This window comes from Lissotriton helveticus, chromosome 5_1, assembly GCF_964261635.1.
Source record: "Lissotriton helveticus chromosome 5_1, aLisHel1.1, whole genome shotgun sequence".
Lineage (NCBI taxonomy): Eukaryota > Metazoa > Chordata > Amphibia > Caudata > Salamandridae > Lissotriton > Lissotriton helveticus.
This window is the reverse complement of record NC_136065.1, coordinates 1,957,277,701-1,957,295,851: the sequence shown is the minus strand read 5'-3', so window position 1 is coordinate 1,957,295,851 and position 18,151 is coordinate 1,957,277,701. Positions and strand designations below refer to the sequence as shown.

Here is an 18,151-nt window from a genome sequence, read left to right as displayed (position 1 = left end):
CCGAAAAGTTCCAAAACTAAACCCAGGACTATAGAGGAAGAACTATTCCACCCAGATCCATCTGAGGACCAAGCAAAAATTTACATTAACCCAGAGACTGGTAAAGTTACCATCCTGCATAGGAAAAAAACACCTTTGGACTTTGAACCTGATTCACATATCCCGCTGAAGAAAAATGACTTTGGCACTTCTCCCACAAGGCCCTCAATCCCTTTTCAACCTATTATGCCCTCCACACCCTTTGCACCTACCTCACCTTCTCACCACGGGGACGATGAGGGGGACACAGGGTATGAACCACAGCCCCTATATGACTTTCCTCAAGATCCTGACCAAGAGGAACCTTGGGAGGAGCCTACAGACCCTTATGGCACCCATCCCATCCCTGATATGCCCACTTATCCTACTAAACCATCACCCACTGATGACACAGTAGTATTTAACCAACTCATAGACAGGGCAACACAATTCCACAACGTGGACATGCACAGTGACCCCGTGGAAGAGGACTTCCTCTTTGACACTTTCACTACTGCAGAGAAAAGTGTCAAAACACTTCCCATGTTGAAGGGAGTTCTAAAACATGCACCTGACATATTCAAGGACACAGCCAGGGCACGGGTAATCAATCCCAGAATAGAAAAAAAAGTATAGACCGACTCCTACAGACCCTACTTATATCAAGGGCCAGTTGCCGTCTGTAGTGGTTGCTAACGCACGTAAAAGAGCCAACTCTCAGACTACAGGGGAAGCACCTCCCTCTGATAAGGAGTCCAAAATTCTAGAGGCATCAGGCAAAAGGGTAGTGGCACAAGCATCCAATTCTTGGAGAATCGCTAACACACAAGCCCTACTGGCTCGCTACGATAGGGCACACTATGATCAGCTAGAAAGCCTTCTGCAACATTTGCCCGAGCCGTTTAAAGCACAAGCAAATGATCTCATTCAGGAGGGAAAATTCATATCAAATGCCTCCATTAAATGTGCGCTAGACGCTGCAGACACCGCAGCTAGATCCATTAATACCAGTGTCCTCCTCCGCAGACACGCATGGCTACGGGTTTCAGGTTTTAAGAATGAGGTGCAGTCCACCATTCTAAACCAACCCGTCAACCCAGATTTTTTTATTTGGTCCTGCGGTAGACACCATCTTGGACAAAATGAAAAAGGACCCAGAAACCGCAAAATCCATGGGTGCACAGCAATTTCTGCAACATAGGGGCTCCTTTCGACGCTCCTCATACAGAGCAAATACACGAGGCAATGCTTCACAAACATCTGCCTCCTACAAAGGTAACACACAAGGTTCCTTCGCAAAGAACACCACCAGAGGTGGTTACAGAGGTAACAGTAATAAGGGAAGGGGGCGGGGAGGCAATAACACCAGAGCCTCCGCCACCACAAAACAGTGACTTCATTACGCTGCCTCCAGACCACTTAACACCAGTCGGAGGCAGGCTACAACAGTTCCTACCTGTCTGGCACGCAATCACCACGGACAGGTGGGTAAGAGAAATTATCCAGTCTGGTTATTGCCTAGAACTGACTTCTACGCCACCAAACATACCACCCAGACATCGTCCTATGTCCATAGAACACATCACCCTGCTTCAACAAGAGGTGAAAAGCATGCTGGAAAAGGGGGCCATAGAGCCCGTCCCTTTCCACCAGCAAGGGACAGGAGTATACTCCCTATACTATCTTATTTCCAAGAAGGACGGTTCTCTCAGACCAATACTGGACCTCAGACCCCTAAATCAATACATACTGTCGGAGCACTTCCATATGATCACACTACAGCAAGTGCTCCCGTTGCTACAATAAGGAGACTTCCTAGTAACACTGGACCTCAAGGATGCGTACTTCCATATACCCATCCATCCAGCCCACAGAAAATACCTCCAGTTCACAATAGAAGGGCAACACTACCAATTCAAGGTTTTGCCCTTCGGGGTTATCACGGCTCCAAGAGTGTTTACAAAATGCTTAGCGACAGTAGCAGCCCATCTCAGGAGGCAACATGTTCATGTGTACCCTTATCTGGACGATTGGCTAATACAAGCAAAATCGTACCAAAAGTGTGCAGCACACACGTCCCACACTATCGAGTTGCTACACAGCCTAGGCTTCTCAATCAACTACACAAAATCGCATCTGCAACCTTCCCACGTTCGGCAATACCTGGGAGCCACTATAAACACCTCCGTGGCAAAGGCATACCCAAACACAGCAAGGATAGCCAGCATGCAGATACTCCTTCGCAAATTCCTGCCACAGCACTCGCTGCCAGCCCAAGTTTTCATGCAGCTCATTTGCATGATGGCCTCCTGCATATTCATTGTCCCCCATGCCAGACTTCAAATGCGCCCGTTACAGGAATGCCTAGCACGGCAATGGAACCAGGCTCGTGGACACCTAAAAGACCTAGTGTTGGTGGACAGTCGCACACACAAATCTCTGCAGTGGTGGAATCCACAAAACCTTTCACAGAGGCGACTGTTCCAAGAGCCGGTTCCACAACTAGTACTAACAGCGGACGCATCACTGACAGGCTGGGGAGCCCATCTCCTTCAGTACTCAGTACAAGGGCTCTGGACAAACAAACAAAAAAAGACTGCATATCAATCAACTAGAGTTGCTAGCCATCTTCCTAGCCCTAAAAGCCTTTCAAAAATACGTGTACAACAAGACGGTGTTGATCATGACGGACAACATGACCGCGATGTACTATATCCAGAAACAGGGAGGAACCCACTCTCAACAGCTGTCCCATCTGGCGCAGAGCATATGGAAGGGGGCTATTCAAGAGTACATATTTCTCCTAGCAGAACACCTCCCAGGGAAGGACAATCAAATTGCCAACCTGCTCAGGAGGCACAGCCAACAAATACACGAATGGGAGATTCACCCCCAAGTTCTCCAACCATTCTTCCAGGAATGGGGTCACCCAGAGGTAGACCTCTTTGCCACAAAAGAAAACTCCAAATGCCAGTACTTTGCCGCCAGATTCCCACATCCGTTGTCACTGGGCAATGCGATATGGATGAACTGGTCACGCAGATTTGCGTACGCTTTTCCCCCAGCACCGTTGATCCCGCTGGTGGCACGCAAACTGCGGCAACACTCACTCACCCTAATCCTAGTTGCTCCCACATGGGCGAGACAACCATGGTACACAACGTTCCTAGAACTTTCAGTAGTTCCTCATCAAAAACTATGCCTTGCTCCACATCTTCTAACTCAGAATCATGGAGAAATAAGACACCCAGATCCCAATCAGATGAACCTAGCGATCTGGCTGCTGAGGTCTTAGAGTTCGGATACCTCAACTTGCCCCCAGACTGCATGAACATCATTAGGGAGGCAAGGAAACCAACCACACGAGCGTGCTATGCAGCAAAATGGAAAAGATTTGTTATTTACTGCAACAATAACCAAATCAACCCATTAGACGCTTCCATACAAAACATTATATGCTACCTGCTGCATTTACAAAGATGTAACTTAGCATACTCTTCCATACGACTACACCTCGCTGCTATAGCAGCATACCTTCAGAACAGGCAACACCTTTCACTGTTCAGGGTACCAGCAATTAAAGCATTTATGGAGGGCCTGAAAAGAGTGATCCCTCCAAGACACCCTCCTTCCCCAGTCTGGAATCTAAATATAGTGCTTACCAGACTCATGGGACCTCCTTTCGAACCTCTACACTCATGCGAATTGCAATTCCTAACGTGGAAGGTTGCATTCTTAGTTCCCATCACCTCACTCAACAATTCAAGAACCCTTCATGCAGGTACATGCTAACAGGGTAGTTCTTAGGACAAACCATAAATTCATGCCTAAAGTCGTATCCAATTTCCATATCAATCAAGCAATTGAACTGCCAGTATTCTTTCAGAATCCACAGTTAGTAGCTGAGAGAGCCCTGCACACACTAGACGTAAAAAGAGCTCTACTTTACTATGTGCACAGAACTAAATCCTTTAGGAAAACAAAACAACTGTTTGTTGCTTTTGCACCACATCACAAAGGAAATCCTATTTCAAAGTCAGGAATAGCCAGATGGATAGTTAAATGCGTTCAAATATGTTATCTAAAAGCTAAACGCACTTTAACAGTACCCCCTAGAGCGCACTCTACACGGAAAATGGGGGCATCCATGGCTTTCCTAGGGAATATTCCTCTCGAAGACATCTGTAAGGCAGCCACATGGTCCACCATACACACTTTCACTAAACACTACTGTGTAGACGTGCACGCAAAACAGCAAGCTGCTGTAGGCCAGGCTGTCCTCAAAACTCTTTTTCAAACTGCTGAAGCTGGCACAGGTGGCCACCGCTAGAGGAAATACTGCTATTCAGTCTATGCACAGATATGAATTCAGCAGCCCACATGCCTCGAACGGAATATGCTACTTACCAGTATGCATCTGTTCTTGGCATGTAGGGCTGCTGACAAAGATATCGCCCGCCCTCCTCCCCGGCGCCTGTCGCAGCTGCAGCATTATCTCTAGCATGGACATCTCTTACTTTCCTATCTCCATCGCTGCCACAATGGCGAAAAACAATCTGAGCATGGAGAGGATGCCCATGCGCACTGTAGTCCAGGGGAGGAGTCACCTATCTCGTAATACTTGGAAGACTCTTCCAGGACAACAAAGTGCAATCATCCGGACCCAACACTAGGCGGCGATCTATGCACAGATATGAATGTCAGCAGCCCCACATGCCAAGAACAGATGCATACTGGTAAGTAGCATATTCCTTATTCATCCAAGTGCAATAAGTTTTAAGCCACGTTTCATACTTACGCAATTTTGAACTCATCCAATGCATTGCCACGCTCCTCATAGCTAATAATATCAGAGATACAACATTGCAAACTTTTTAGGGGTGCAGCTTTTGTATGTCCCAAAATAGGCATAATGCGTGTTGGGTCAAGGACACTCTTGATCATTTCCCCAATCGTTTCAGCCCTTTGTGCCAAAACTCCAAAACGATTGGACACAACCATGCCATGTGTAAAAACCTTGCATTAATTGCTCTACATTTTTCACATTCAACAATTCCCTTGGGGAGAATTTTGCCATGCATTCCAGCTTAAAGTATAGATGTGAACAAAGTTACACTGTTTCAATTTGTGCTTGTAGCTAAACAGCTTTTCTTTAACTTGAGCACAGCCGTACCTCCTGAAAGCATCACCCAGCGATTGTCCCAGTTCATTCTCCATGACTGCCTAGCTATATATTCTGGTGCCACTTCACAATTCACCATTTTGGTACACATGAAAGAGATGGTCTTTCCCATATCACCTTGCAGAATCATGTTGAGTAAGGCCAATTCTACAGGTGGCTGAGGGACAACAGGATGTGTCGATTTAGCTGCCATTAGCAGTCTATAGCAGAGCATAATTGCCAAGGGGACTACCTCCCCTAGTCTTGTACTACTGCGAACCAATGAACGCACCAATCGGAAAAAGATCACTTATCACTACGAAGCCCGTGTCCCTTAATGCATTTCTAGTAGATTTTTTATGAGTGTGTGGCACAGAAGGTTACAAACTATGTCCAACAGAGGGAAATATGGTATTTCATCTCCTGCTTTTATGACTATTTCCCACCAGGCCAATCTGGTTGTCCCATGTGAAAAGTAGGTTTTCTTGCAAATTGACGATGCCAGCAATTTGCCTTTAGCCCCCATATATTTTAGCCTCACTTGTATGATTGAGGGCTGCTTACCAAATCAGTATTTGACATCATGTGCCTGCGCTACTAAGTAATAATAAATTGTTTTTTTTACTGATAACCCACTTATTATCATCAGTTTAACACCCTATATTAATCTCAGTAGTACCTGCTTAAGTTGTCTGAAAAATTTGGCAGTTGTGCAGATTGGGAACTTTTTGTGATGAGAGATAAACATTTCGGCATCACAACCATCTTAATCAACAATATCCTCCCTAACACCAATATAAGAAGCAGTAGTCAAGGCTGAACCTTTGTTTCAAATTTCTATTACCAGCTAAAACTCCCCAAAAACTCCCAGCTGAACTGGCAGCACCTCATTGTGCCATTCTGAATAGCGCAATTAATGAAGGTAGGCTTCCCGAAGAATGGAAAGCCGCCCAGATTATGCCCATCAGAAAAAACACCAAATTGCCTCCCGATGTAATTGTAAACTATCGACCCATTTCACTCCTTCCCCTTTACAGCAAATTGTTGGGAAAACATATTAACACACATCTATCTGCATTTATTGAATCCTCCAACTGTCTTGAGCACTCACAGTCCGGATTCCGTCCCAGGTACAGCACCGAATCGGCCCTGGTTAATGTGATAGATGACATTCGAATGCAGGCGGACGCCGACCGAGCAGTATTTCTCATACTGCTCGACCTGTCTGCCGCATTCGTCACCATTTCACACCAGATTCTGCTGGAAAGACTAAGATCTATAGGCCTCCAGGATACAGCACTAGACTGGATGAGGGACTTTCTCAAAGGCAGAACCCAAACGGTGAACCTTGGACCCTTCAGATCCAAGACCACTTCAGTAACCAAAGGGGTACCATAGAGCTCCTGCCTTACCCCCTCACTATTCAATGTATATGTAGCACCACTTGCAGCACTCCTCAGGAAAATCGGGTTTACCCCCATTTCCTACGCAGAGGACACTCCGCTCCTACTTTCCTTTCATAAAGACACCCCCAACTTTAAAAACATATACGCAGAAGGCATGAGAACCATAACATCATGGATGAGCAGCAATTTCCTGAAGCTAAATGCAGGAAAAACAGAAATAATGCTCTTCAAAGACGCAGTCACCAGCTGGTCACCTAGCTGGTGGCCAGAGGAACTGGGCTCGGCACCATCCCCTAAGCTAGTGGTTAAAAACCTGGGGGTATTAATAGACAGTAAACTCAATCTTGATGAGCACATAGCTACAACCAAACAAGCTTGCTTCTATGCACTCAGCCTGCTCCGCTAGGTCTTTCACTTCCTTCCTGCTTCTACACGTAAAACTCTGGTACATGCCTTAGTCCTTAGTCGCCTGGATTTCAGTAATGCTTTGCTGATCTCTGTCAAAGAATCTGCCCTGAAAAGTTTACAGGTGGTGCAGAACACTGCAGCACGCCTGGTATCCAGTGCACCCTATCGAGCTCAGTCACTTCCCCTGCTACGATTACCCATACACAAAAGAATCTAATTCAAAATCTGCTGTTTGGTGTTTAAAGGCCTAAACCAGCTAAGTCCTACATATCTGGCAGACAAACTAGTTAGACACACACCATCACGTACCCTTCGCGCCAATGGGAAAGGCCTTCGTGTCATCCCACGCATCAAGCGAACCAGATTGGGAGGCAAATCGTTCTCTTATCTAGCCCCCCAACTCTGGAACCAACTACCCTTGGACATACGCCTCTGCACTAATTATCTGAGCTTCAGGAAAAAACTCAAAACCTCACTCTTTTAACACCTAGTGCTTCACCTGTATATGTCCTCAGCATGGAGATACCCCATCCGGGGTGATTCAGGCGCTTTACAAATGATATAAATAAATGTTCCAGTGATCTCCCAAAATTCACTTTGAGTAGCTCAGTTGTATCTCTAGTCACATACATCCTTAATATGGCACACCTGCCCATTTGATATTCTCCCTCAAATGTTTATGGGCTATCTGTATGTGGAAATATCTCTGACTTACCCCAAATAATCAACAACCCAGTTTAACTGCCACATTTGAGTGTATTTGTGATAATGGGAGTCATATTGATTCCTGGATTCTGTATATAGAGTTTTTTTATCCTTAGCATATAAATATACCAACAATGATTTTCCCCATATATAGATACCATGATGGAGGTGAACCTCACGCAACAGAAACACCACGGGTTTAATAGCTAAAGCAAATACCAGGAGTGATAACGGACATCCTTGGCATTCGCCAAAAAATACTTGTCTTGCCACATGTATCTTTAACCACTTGGCTGCTATGCGTTTTCCCCCCCGGTGCTGGGATCCCACATTTTCCATTGTTCATGACGAGCTGGGCTCGTCATGAGCGTGCGAGGAGGCTACACCATGACGAGCCCAGCTCGTCATGAGCGTGGAAGGGGTTAAGCGCCCATTCCAGTGAATTAAACACTTTTTCCAGCCTCTAGTAGGATGGTTGCAGTAGGAAGATTTTGTTCCACCCTTTGTAAAACAACCATCAAAGTGTATGTTAAAAGCTGTTCACCGTTGGGGTATAAATACATATGGCTCAGAAAGCACCAGAAGTTGCTATGAAGACTGCCATCCTCGGCTCCAGTATCTTGGCCATAATCTTATTGTCTGTAGTCTGAGGTGAAAGTGGTCTATGCCAGGACCATTGATGGCAGTCCTGCCCAATTTAGGGAGAGCAGTTATTAGCATTTCATTATTGAAGGAGGCAATCTACCTACACACTTTCAGCAATCTAGTTATTCGGATATCAGAATATTCTTTATAATAGTACACCGGAAGACCATGGCCTCATGGTGTCTTACCACCGGCTTAACCAGCAATTGTTTCTTTAATGTCTTCAACTATAAGAGTGGAGTTGAGGAGCTCATGCCTCTCACCTTTCACTCATGCAAGACCAACATTATCCAGATACTCAGTAATTTGGTCAGCAGTGAAAATTGGTCCAAATATAATTCAACGTTGCATAGTATTGCTTAAATATTGACAAAACATCCAGAGTAATTCATTAGATCTGCAATTCTTTATTTCAGGCTCTCATAATCCTTGATAACGTCCTTCCTGGACAAACCCCTCTCCCCAAATATTGTAGCCCGGGATTGCTCTCCAAGATGGAACACCTCCCGATCTGCACCCTCCCTAAAAGCGTTCAGGGTGGCCTGGTTTTGATCATTAAGTGTCTATCTTTATCTGTCTCATAAGACATTTCAATTAGCTATAGCTCTCTTTCCAGTGTTTCTAATTGTCAACGCAATAATCGAAGGATACCTGCTCCTTGAGAAATTAATATCCTATGTATGTATACATTAAATGCTTCCCACAATGTTTCTACCTCATCACAAAACCTTAGTCAAAAGCAAAAATATTCTATAATGCCCTATTTAATTTCAGATCAGAATTGTCCAGCAATTCTGTTCCTTTCATCCTCCAGTGTTTGCCCTTCTGAGAAGGAGTTAGATCATCTGTCTGCAGCATGATAGCCAAATGATCTAACAGAGCAGGTGGTAAAATTCTTATCTTGCCTGTTGTCATGACTGTGGCATTAACACTAAATTGAAGTCCCCTACCCACAACATTGGAGTATCTGAAACATTTAAGCTTAGCATACAAAATTTAGGGCATCAACATTTACACCACAGGCATTTATCAGACCAAGCGGCACTGAATCAACTATCCTCCCTCACAACCCTTCCATGTGGGACCTCCACCCACTCTTGCAATATAAAATTATCCGATTTGCGTATAAGAATTGCCACTCCTCTAGAATGAGAAATAACGTTTTTACCCCCATTCAGTGTCAACGGTGGATCGTCAGCGAAACGTCTATTAAAGTAAAGCAATATCAATTTTATGACAATCAAGATAGGGTAAAATGTGGTAGGCCTTGCTGGGGATTGTTAATCCCACACATATTCCAACTGATTACTATCAACTTATTGTGAATCGTGGTGTATTCAGTATGTGTTTATAGCTGCTGACCTGTCCATCCAGTGCCAAATTGGTGTGAAAGCAAAAAAGGTCCCCACAAACTCAGAACTCCACCCCTCACCTACACCATACCCTATTGTCTGGGAAAACCAACCCCCAGAACCAACAAAGTCAAATTAACAAACTGATCCACATCGTCTACGTGGTTGTGCTCTATGCTTGGGGGATGCCTAGGAGCGTGCACCTGGCCCAGGGTCGATAATATCACCCATTACTGTTATGAAAACATATCCCACACATCTTATCCAGCATTCAACATTAGCGTAAATCATCTTTTCAAGGACTGCCAACAAGGTAGGCAAACATTGAATAAGGAAAATCAGCCGGCATCGAATATTACCAATATCCGGTTGACCTATTAATATAAACGCTCTCACATCAAACCAACCATTGAGTATCATATTTATGAGTTAAGTTCTACTCTTTTTCTGATTTATTGTTACTGGGTGGACGTAAGAACGTGGTGGCAAGACACAATGACATTCAAACATGAGTCATTGTCACTCAATTAATTTGTGCTATTTATCCTTCTAATGTGAGTGGAGCGTGGGTCAGTTACAGACTTTAATATTTCTTTAGAATTCGGAGACCTCTCAATAAATTAAAGTTCCATCTCTGGCTGAGGAAATGAATGTGCTATTCATTATAATCAATTCTCCAGTTAGCCAAATACATAATTGAATATTTGTCTGACTTCAATCTCAATATTTTCTTGCCTTCAAAGATTTATCATTTGCCTTCTTGTACCACTAATTTTGAAGTCGGGTTAAAAAGCAATGGGTAAGCCATTATGCTGAAGGTCTGATTCAAATGTAAGACCACATCTCTAAAGTTAAGCATGAGTCTGCAATTATAGTTCTTAGACTTTGACTCGAGCATGGCATGGCATCATGGATCTATGTGCCTTCTCAACAATAAACCCTAAGGAAAATGTGTGTCATCCAAATGGGGATTCCAGCAGTTGTGTTACAGAATTCTCCATATTACTTGCACTTTGCAATTCTGCTACTCCTAAGATACTCTTGTTATTGTAACGTGGATTCCCTTTCAAATCTTTATTCCTCAGTTCAATTTCATGATGCAGTATGGGTAATATGGGCATAGTTTCATGTGTGAAATCTTCCTTTAACAATGTGGTTCACTGCCTGTTTTTCGATTTCTAGTTACGCTGTGTGATCATTTTTGATATACATACATGTATGTGGCAGCTGTGACTTTTTTCTGGTTTCCTTGTATTAAGCCATCTATGTAGGAAGCTAGCACCGGCACTCTTTCAGTAACTACCTGTATCAATGTAGAACCAAAATCTAAAAGTTCAGAGAGATTGACTAAGAAGTTCTGGATCTTTTGGTAAACAGAAAGGGGTCAATGTTGCACAATTGCGGCCTCTGTCTTTCGCATTAGTCATGTTCTACTCACATTGTTACTAACTGTTGTGGCAATTGAGTCATCTCTTATGTGGTTGGTAATTGACAAAAACTAGTGAGGTATCTTGGACTCCGTCTGTAGCAGTATGTACTCCAGCTGGCTCACAATGGATCTTCTTGCATTAGTGTTTGTCTTTTGGGATTTTAATGAGAAACGTGTTGAAAATTGAGCTGATAGTGATTTGTATTGCATCCACAATGGAAATAAGTTGCTTCAGTCTAGCATGTTCCTGTATCCTTTAGCTAACTTTCTTGTGTGTTAAAATTTTTCAAGCTCATTTTTAGCTTGTGTCTTGTCACATGTACTAATCAAATGTAAACTGAAGAAGCGGTAACGAGTGGAACTACAGATAAACATTTTGAAGTGTTTTACACCTGTCATTTGGAAGGTGCGAGTAGTATTTGTATATTTGTTTTTGAATATATTGATATGCTTGTTAATATCTATACATTTGTTGTATTCAGCTGCTTGGAGGTGCATTCCTGACATCAGGAGCTCATTCTGATCACACAGTAGCAATAGTGGATATTCTTCTTGTGGCACCATGATGCATATGGTGTGCATCCGAAGCTATCAGTGGACCATTACGAGTGGGAAAGGGCCTAATGCTGCATACACAATACTCAACACTGCTTTCAATATTGATGCTTCCATTTTTTGTTGTTTAGGTTATCATCTTGATTTTAAGGAGTGGGACAAGCTGGTGTGACGCGCACCTCAGTCCCTATCTTACTATTCTGACCTCTTGTGGTGGTGTAATGTGTCTTTATCGTCTTTGGTTTTTCTTAAAAAATGTGATTTCATCTAGCAGTCAAACACTGATCCTTGCTTTAGTCGCGTTGTTCCTTGGAACTCTGATTTCATAGATGTTTTGTTGTCTTCCTTGATAGTGAACAATTTGTTGTTTGTTCCAGTGAGTATTGACTCCATATTTGGCCGCAGAACAGATTAGGGGCTGTTGAGGTGGGTTTTGAATTGTTTGGGTTAGGCATGGCAATAGTGTATCTGTGGTTTAGTGTGTTGTCTGGGTAGGCGAGGAAGCAGTGCACTAAGTCAAAACCTTAACCTATGGTACGTTTTCTGTATTCACATTTTTTATAGGCTTGGTAATGCCATTGCATACTTATTACAGCTGGCTTATTTTATTTGTTGATATGCCAACGTAGGGTCAGTAGATTTGACCTCCTCTGGCTGTCCAATATAGTCGCAAAATTTAAGGCTGTCCTTTGTTTTGCTGAACATTGGGCTTTAAGGAACCTGGCACAAATAATATGATCGTGGGTGGAGTTCTACAAGCTTTAACGAGTCTTTCACAAATGTGTCCTGGAAAGATGTTGCCCTCTCGGTCAGGTTTTGGCCTTGCACAGATCATGAAGTCTCAGAAATTTGCAGGCAGATGAGAGTGCAGCTAAGTATTTCAGATCTTCGAAAGGCATAAATCCAATGAAAACACTCGGTCACTATTTCAATTTAGGAGTTAAATATTGTACTTTTCAGTATTTGGAATTGGATGGCTTGGCTTGAAGTTGCTATTCTGGGATAAATAGAATTTCCCATATGCATGTAAATAATATGAAATTGAGGGCTTGTTCGGATAGAAGGCCCACCATAATGTCTTTTTTTTTTTCTCTGAAATGCATCTAATATCTTAACTCCCTGTAAATTATGTACAATTAAGTAATTGTGTTTTTATGCTTCTGTCATTGGATACATTGATTTTGTTGAACTACCGAAAAGGTGTAATTGAGTGATCATGTCTTGATCTTTCTATTTTGGTGCAAATTGTCCATATTGTGAGCTGTTAGTACTGCTCGCATTGTTATTGTAGGAGAGCTAGTGAACTATTAATTTCTCTCTGACAAGGAATTACTGTTAAAGCTGCTACTCATTTTCTAAACATTTCAGTTGCAGAATAGTTTGGAAAAGTCTGATAAGAAGAAAAAGAAGAAGAAAAAGAAGCACAAGAAACACAAGCAGCAGAGCTCTAGCAGCTCTAGCAGTGAGGATGAGCGGGAATATGGAAAGTGAGAAATATTACAATAAGTTATCTTCACATTTGCTTTAGTGTAACACCGCAAAAGGTATTGTTTTTAGGTCCTTTTAAAGGGAATTCAATAAAAAAGTATGTTAGTTAGCGACACATGACAGTAATCTGTTTTGTCACAGGCAGCCATGTCTTTTTGTCATCTCATTTGATTGGTTATATTAAATGTGTTTGAAATGCAAGGAACTGTAGCAGAATTTGAGGTACGTTGGTAGTGTGATTGTTCGAGGTGGCCCTTTCACGGACAACTGACTGCGTCTTTGGACAGTTAGGCTTACTTTGGAACATTTACTATGCCCTGGGAGCTGTTGCAGAACTCACGGTTTGGATTATGTCATTTATTTTGACTGGTCTGTTAAATGAGATGCATGTATGGGGGAAGCTTAGTATGATGTGTGATTTTGAAGGTAGCTTCTCGGATTGATCTGTGTGTTGGTGGTATGTACTGGCGTTTCACTTGTGACTTATAATTGTATTGTTGTGAAAAAACGTAGATTTTTTCTTATCATAATAATGGTGGAGAGGGGTTAGGTGTATGGTCTGCTCTTTAATTTTTTTCAATTTAGTTATTCTTTGCGGTCGATCTTACTGATGTCAAGAGCCACAAATATACTTGTGCAGTTTAGATTTATTTATTTAAGAGTTTCATATATGAATAACCAAGTTGCTTCCATTTGGTATCTGTCTTCATGGCGGTACCAAAGTTGAGCAGTCAAGACCTCCTATAAGAGGTGGTAATAACTTAGAAAATCGGGTACAGCAGATTTGGTCACAAGGAATTGTACATTGTGCACCACTTTAAGTGAATAGGAGCAAATTACGTGGCCTTGTTATCTCACTGTTTTGACATCATAATGCGAATTGAAATAAAGATAACCTAAGTGCTAACAATGTGTTGTTTTAGAGAAAACTACATATTCCATAGATCCCTTAGATCTTGTTCATCTTGTTATTCACCTACAATTAATGATTTCTTGTTTTGCTTTGATCAAACGTTCTCAATTTTTATTAATACTATTCTTTTTACTTCCCAAAGTGAATTAGATGGTGTGAAATATAAACATTTATGCATTAGACCCTAGATGTTTATAGCATTGGTTTTCTCTGCTGCCTCTATAAGTCTTTGTGTTTACTGATGTATGTTTCTTTCCTGCCACTCAGTAGGGTAACGTTCCAGTCACCTTGTATGAAGCTGGATTTTGTGTCTGGCTTTTGCTTTAGTTTCTTAGGAACTCTATGAGTACAGTGGGTCACCTCAGGATTGAGCCTGGTAGTAAGTATTAGTAGCCAAAAAGTAATTAATATAAAAAAATCAATAACCTCAACTAGAACATGTCCCACACAAGTCCAAAAAATAGTTTAAAGTGTTAAAGGTAATTCCTCAAATCTTGTTGTCTACTAGTAAGGCATTTCTTATTCACTGGGCATGGTCTCTTGAAGAGTACTTGTTAGGCTCCTAGTTCTTTCAGGGTGACTGATTGTTAGCATCTACAAGGCCATTGTGGAGGTGGCTTCTCATGTAGTGTCAACTTGTGTCATCATCACTTAGGAATGAGTTGTGGTAGCTGCTTATGGCATATGACTTAATTACTGCATTGATCATTATCACATACTAGCCTTGCAAGGCAGTTTATCTTCCATATCATGACAGACGATTGCATTCAGAAGTCTAGCCACTGATAACTCAGTGCAAGCTAACGTTCTTTTACATAAAAAGTAATGTTAGAAGCACACAGTTTTGCACAATGAAATTAAAAAGCAATGTCGTTCATAGCTCTCCTAGATTTTACTCCCCATTTCATAAGGAAATGATTTAGGACCAACCTGAAGGCTGGCTGAAATAACATTAATACACGAGGTCTACACTCTAATTAAAATAAACCTAGAATAGGGGCTATAAAGTCATGAACATTTACATAATAAGCAAATTATTATGAGTTATGTTCAGCCTCTGACAGCAGCTGAAGTTTGCTTTACAAAATGACTGTCCACGTAACAAAATGTTTAAACCAGTTGATTGTGCTTGGGGAGCTATAGAGCAAATTAAATGGTCTGAACTCACACATGTAAAGTTTTCTAAAGGTTTGTTAAAATCACACAGCTGATCTGGGACAGCTCCTCTCATGAACAATGAAAGAAAAAATAAAAATGAAGGGGTATTGTGATGAAGCAGCACAGGAGTGAGAGTGCAAGAAAACACATGCACTTGCAAGGATAATTGAAAGAAAACGTAAAACGTAGTTCCTGAGTGCAAGCAGTGGAAAGATGCAAGTCATCCAATCAAAAGGATTGTAATGAAGCAATGCTCCAGGGGAGGGACACATGCAAGAAGAGTAAAGAGCCATTGAATAAGAAGCAAGCAAATGAGTGATAAGAAAGCAAACCAGTGGTAAGCTGTGGCTAGCTCTAATCCAACTGTAAGTTTAGGTATGGTCATCATGAGGTCCTTTAATGCTGTCTCTAGGCAAGACCTAAAATGGACATTAGAAAAAGGAAATCAATTCCCCCAAAACTCGAAATCCGCAGTAGATTAAAACCATGCTTTTCACCCCATGGTAAGGGAAAAACAGTTGCATACAGTCCCTGAGATTCATCTTGAGTTAATTAATGGTCTTGAAATAAATATATAGAACCAGAGAAATTCAATCCAGTGCCCCTCAACATACTTAAGACCAGCTTCAGTGGGCGCAGTGTCTTTTTGTTTAGGAACTATGGATGGATAGAGAGGACAGAGTATAGAACCATGTATTCTGAACAGACATACAAAATTCCTGGCTGCCTAAAGCAAAGCTCTTTCCAAGATCACATAAATCCGTCCTTCCCTTTCTTACCACCACTTGTAACCGCACAGTAAACATGGCCTCTGCCCAACCAGGAACAAATGTGATCTATTAGGAAAAGCTCCAACAAGGAACTTTGAACTATTCAGAAGGCTTCGGTGGCCAATTAGCAAGAGAAGCAAATGGATTAGAGTGAGCAAGAAGACTGTTTCTGAGAATCCTGTGTGATGGAGTCGAGTTTCATGGACCCTTTGTGCCTTCTTCCATCACCCGTTTTAACTGTTTGTAGGGAATTTCTGATGATTAAACAGTCCCCTTGTTGATCTACACTCAAAGTCCGGGCATCTGTCCTTTATTGGCATTGCCACCATTGTTACAACTCTGTATTAAGCCAAACACATTCTTTTTTGGTAATAACCCTGATGCACTATTGCAGCTAGTCAATCTAGTGGTCTTTAGTCTCACCCCTCCCCCAGACCTCTCTTTGCATATGTCAAGATCCGTAAAAAAAACGAAGTGTGTGTCACCGTATATATTTATCCCTGTTATTTCACCTGCTGGTCTAAAGCCAGTGACTAGTTACATGTTTTAGGCAGTTCCTGAAACCCACAGTTCATATGCTTTTTCAAATGAATGATTAACGAAGACCAGCATTAGCAAAGCCAGTGGGACTCACCTAGGCAAGAGCTTTTGGCTTGGCTAATGCGTTGTAGCCATATTGTACACCAGAGTAGCTGCTGTTCAGCATGGCTAAAAGTTAGTGGCGGAAAGTAGAGTGGCATGGAGTGTCATAAAATGGAGTAGAGTGGGGTGTTATGGAGTGACGTAGAGTATTGTGGAGTGTCATGGAGGGAGTAGAGTGTTGTAGGGTAGAATGTCAGAGTGTAGGAGAGTCATGTAATTGCATAGTGTCGTGGAGTGGTGTAAAACAAAGTGGAGTGGCGTAGATGATGTGCTGAGTAGAGTGATATAGAGTACAGCGGAGTAGATTGTTGGAGAGTGGATTGGAGCAGAGTGGAGTAGTGTGTTCTAGAATAGAGTGGAGTAAAGTGTCATGGAGTGGCATACAGGGAGTTGCTTAGAGCATCATAGAGTGGAGTAGTGTCTTAGAATGGCATTGAGTTGGGTAGAATATTGTAGAGTGGAGTAGAGCATCATGGTGTAGCCTAGAGTGAAGTGGCATTAAGAACAGTGGTGCAGAGTAGATTTGCGTAGAGTGCAGTGATGTAGAGTGGACTGCAGTGGCGTAAAGTTCAATGGCGAGGAGTAGAGTGGCTTAGAGTGCAGTGGTGTAGTGTGCAGTGGCGTAGAATAGATTGTTTCAGAGTAGAGAGGTGGCGTGCAGTGGAGTGATGTAGGGTAGAGTGCAGAGGAGTCAAGTAACTTAGAGTGCAGTGGCGTAGTGTAGAGTGGTGCAGAGTGCAGTGATGTAGTGCAAAATAGAATACGGTGACATAGAGTGGAGTGATGTACAGTGTAGTGGCGAAGAGTGATTTGGGGTAAAGTACAGTAGTGTAGAGTGCAGTGGCCCAGAGTAATTAGCATAGAGTGCATTGGTTTCGAGTAAAGTGATGTAGAGTGCATTGGTGTAGGGCACAGTGGCTTAATGTGATGCTGAGTAGAGTCCAGTGCTGTAGAGTAATTAGCATAGAATGCATTGGTTTGAGTAAAGTAGTGGAGAGTGCATTGGTGTCGGGCACAGTGGCGTAGAGTAGTGCTGAGTAGAGTGCAGTTCTGTAGTGTGCAGTCACGTAGAGTGCAGTGGCATGGAGTGCAGTGGCATAGAGTAGATTGTTTCAGAGTAGAGTGAAGTTGAGTGGAGTGGTGCAGCATAGAGTGCATTGGCATAGAATGCAGTGTTGTAGAGTGGCGTAGAGCGCACTTGCATAGAGTGATGTAGAGTGCTGTGTCATAAAGTGCAGCGATGCACAGTAAATTAGAGTGGCTTAGCCTGTATTGGAGTAGAATTTACTGGCGTAGAGTTTAGTGACGGAGAGTGCAGTAAAGTTGCAGAGTAGAGTGAGGTGGCATAGAGTGCAGTGGCACACAGTAATGGTGTGTAGAGTTCAGTTTCAGAGAGTGCAGTGTTGCAGCATAGAGTGCGGCGCCATAATGTTGTAGAGTACGGTGGCGTACATTGCAATGGTACAGAGTAGATTGGCGTAAAGTGCAGTGGCATAAACTG

The 18,151-nt window shown here is 42.6% G+C and overlaps 1 protein-coding gene across 1 annotated transcript in view; it reads left to right on the top strand.

The window, feature by feature from the left end:
• CWC25 (CWC25 spliceosome associated protein) overlaps positions 1-18,151 on the top strand; it is a 132,727-nt gene that overhangs the window by 56,110 nt on the left and 58,466 nt on the right. The window contains exon 5 of the mRNA XM_078645622.1: positions 13,048-13,166. Coding sequence (XP_078501748.1) covers positions 13,048-13,166 — 119 coding nt within the window. The remainder of the gene's footprint in view (positions 1-13,047; positions 13,167-18,151) is intronic.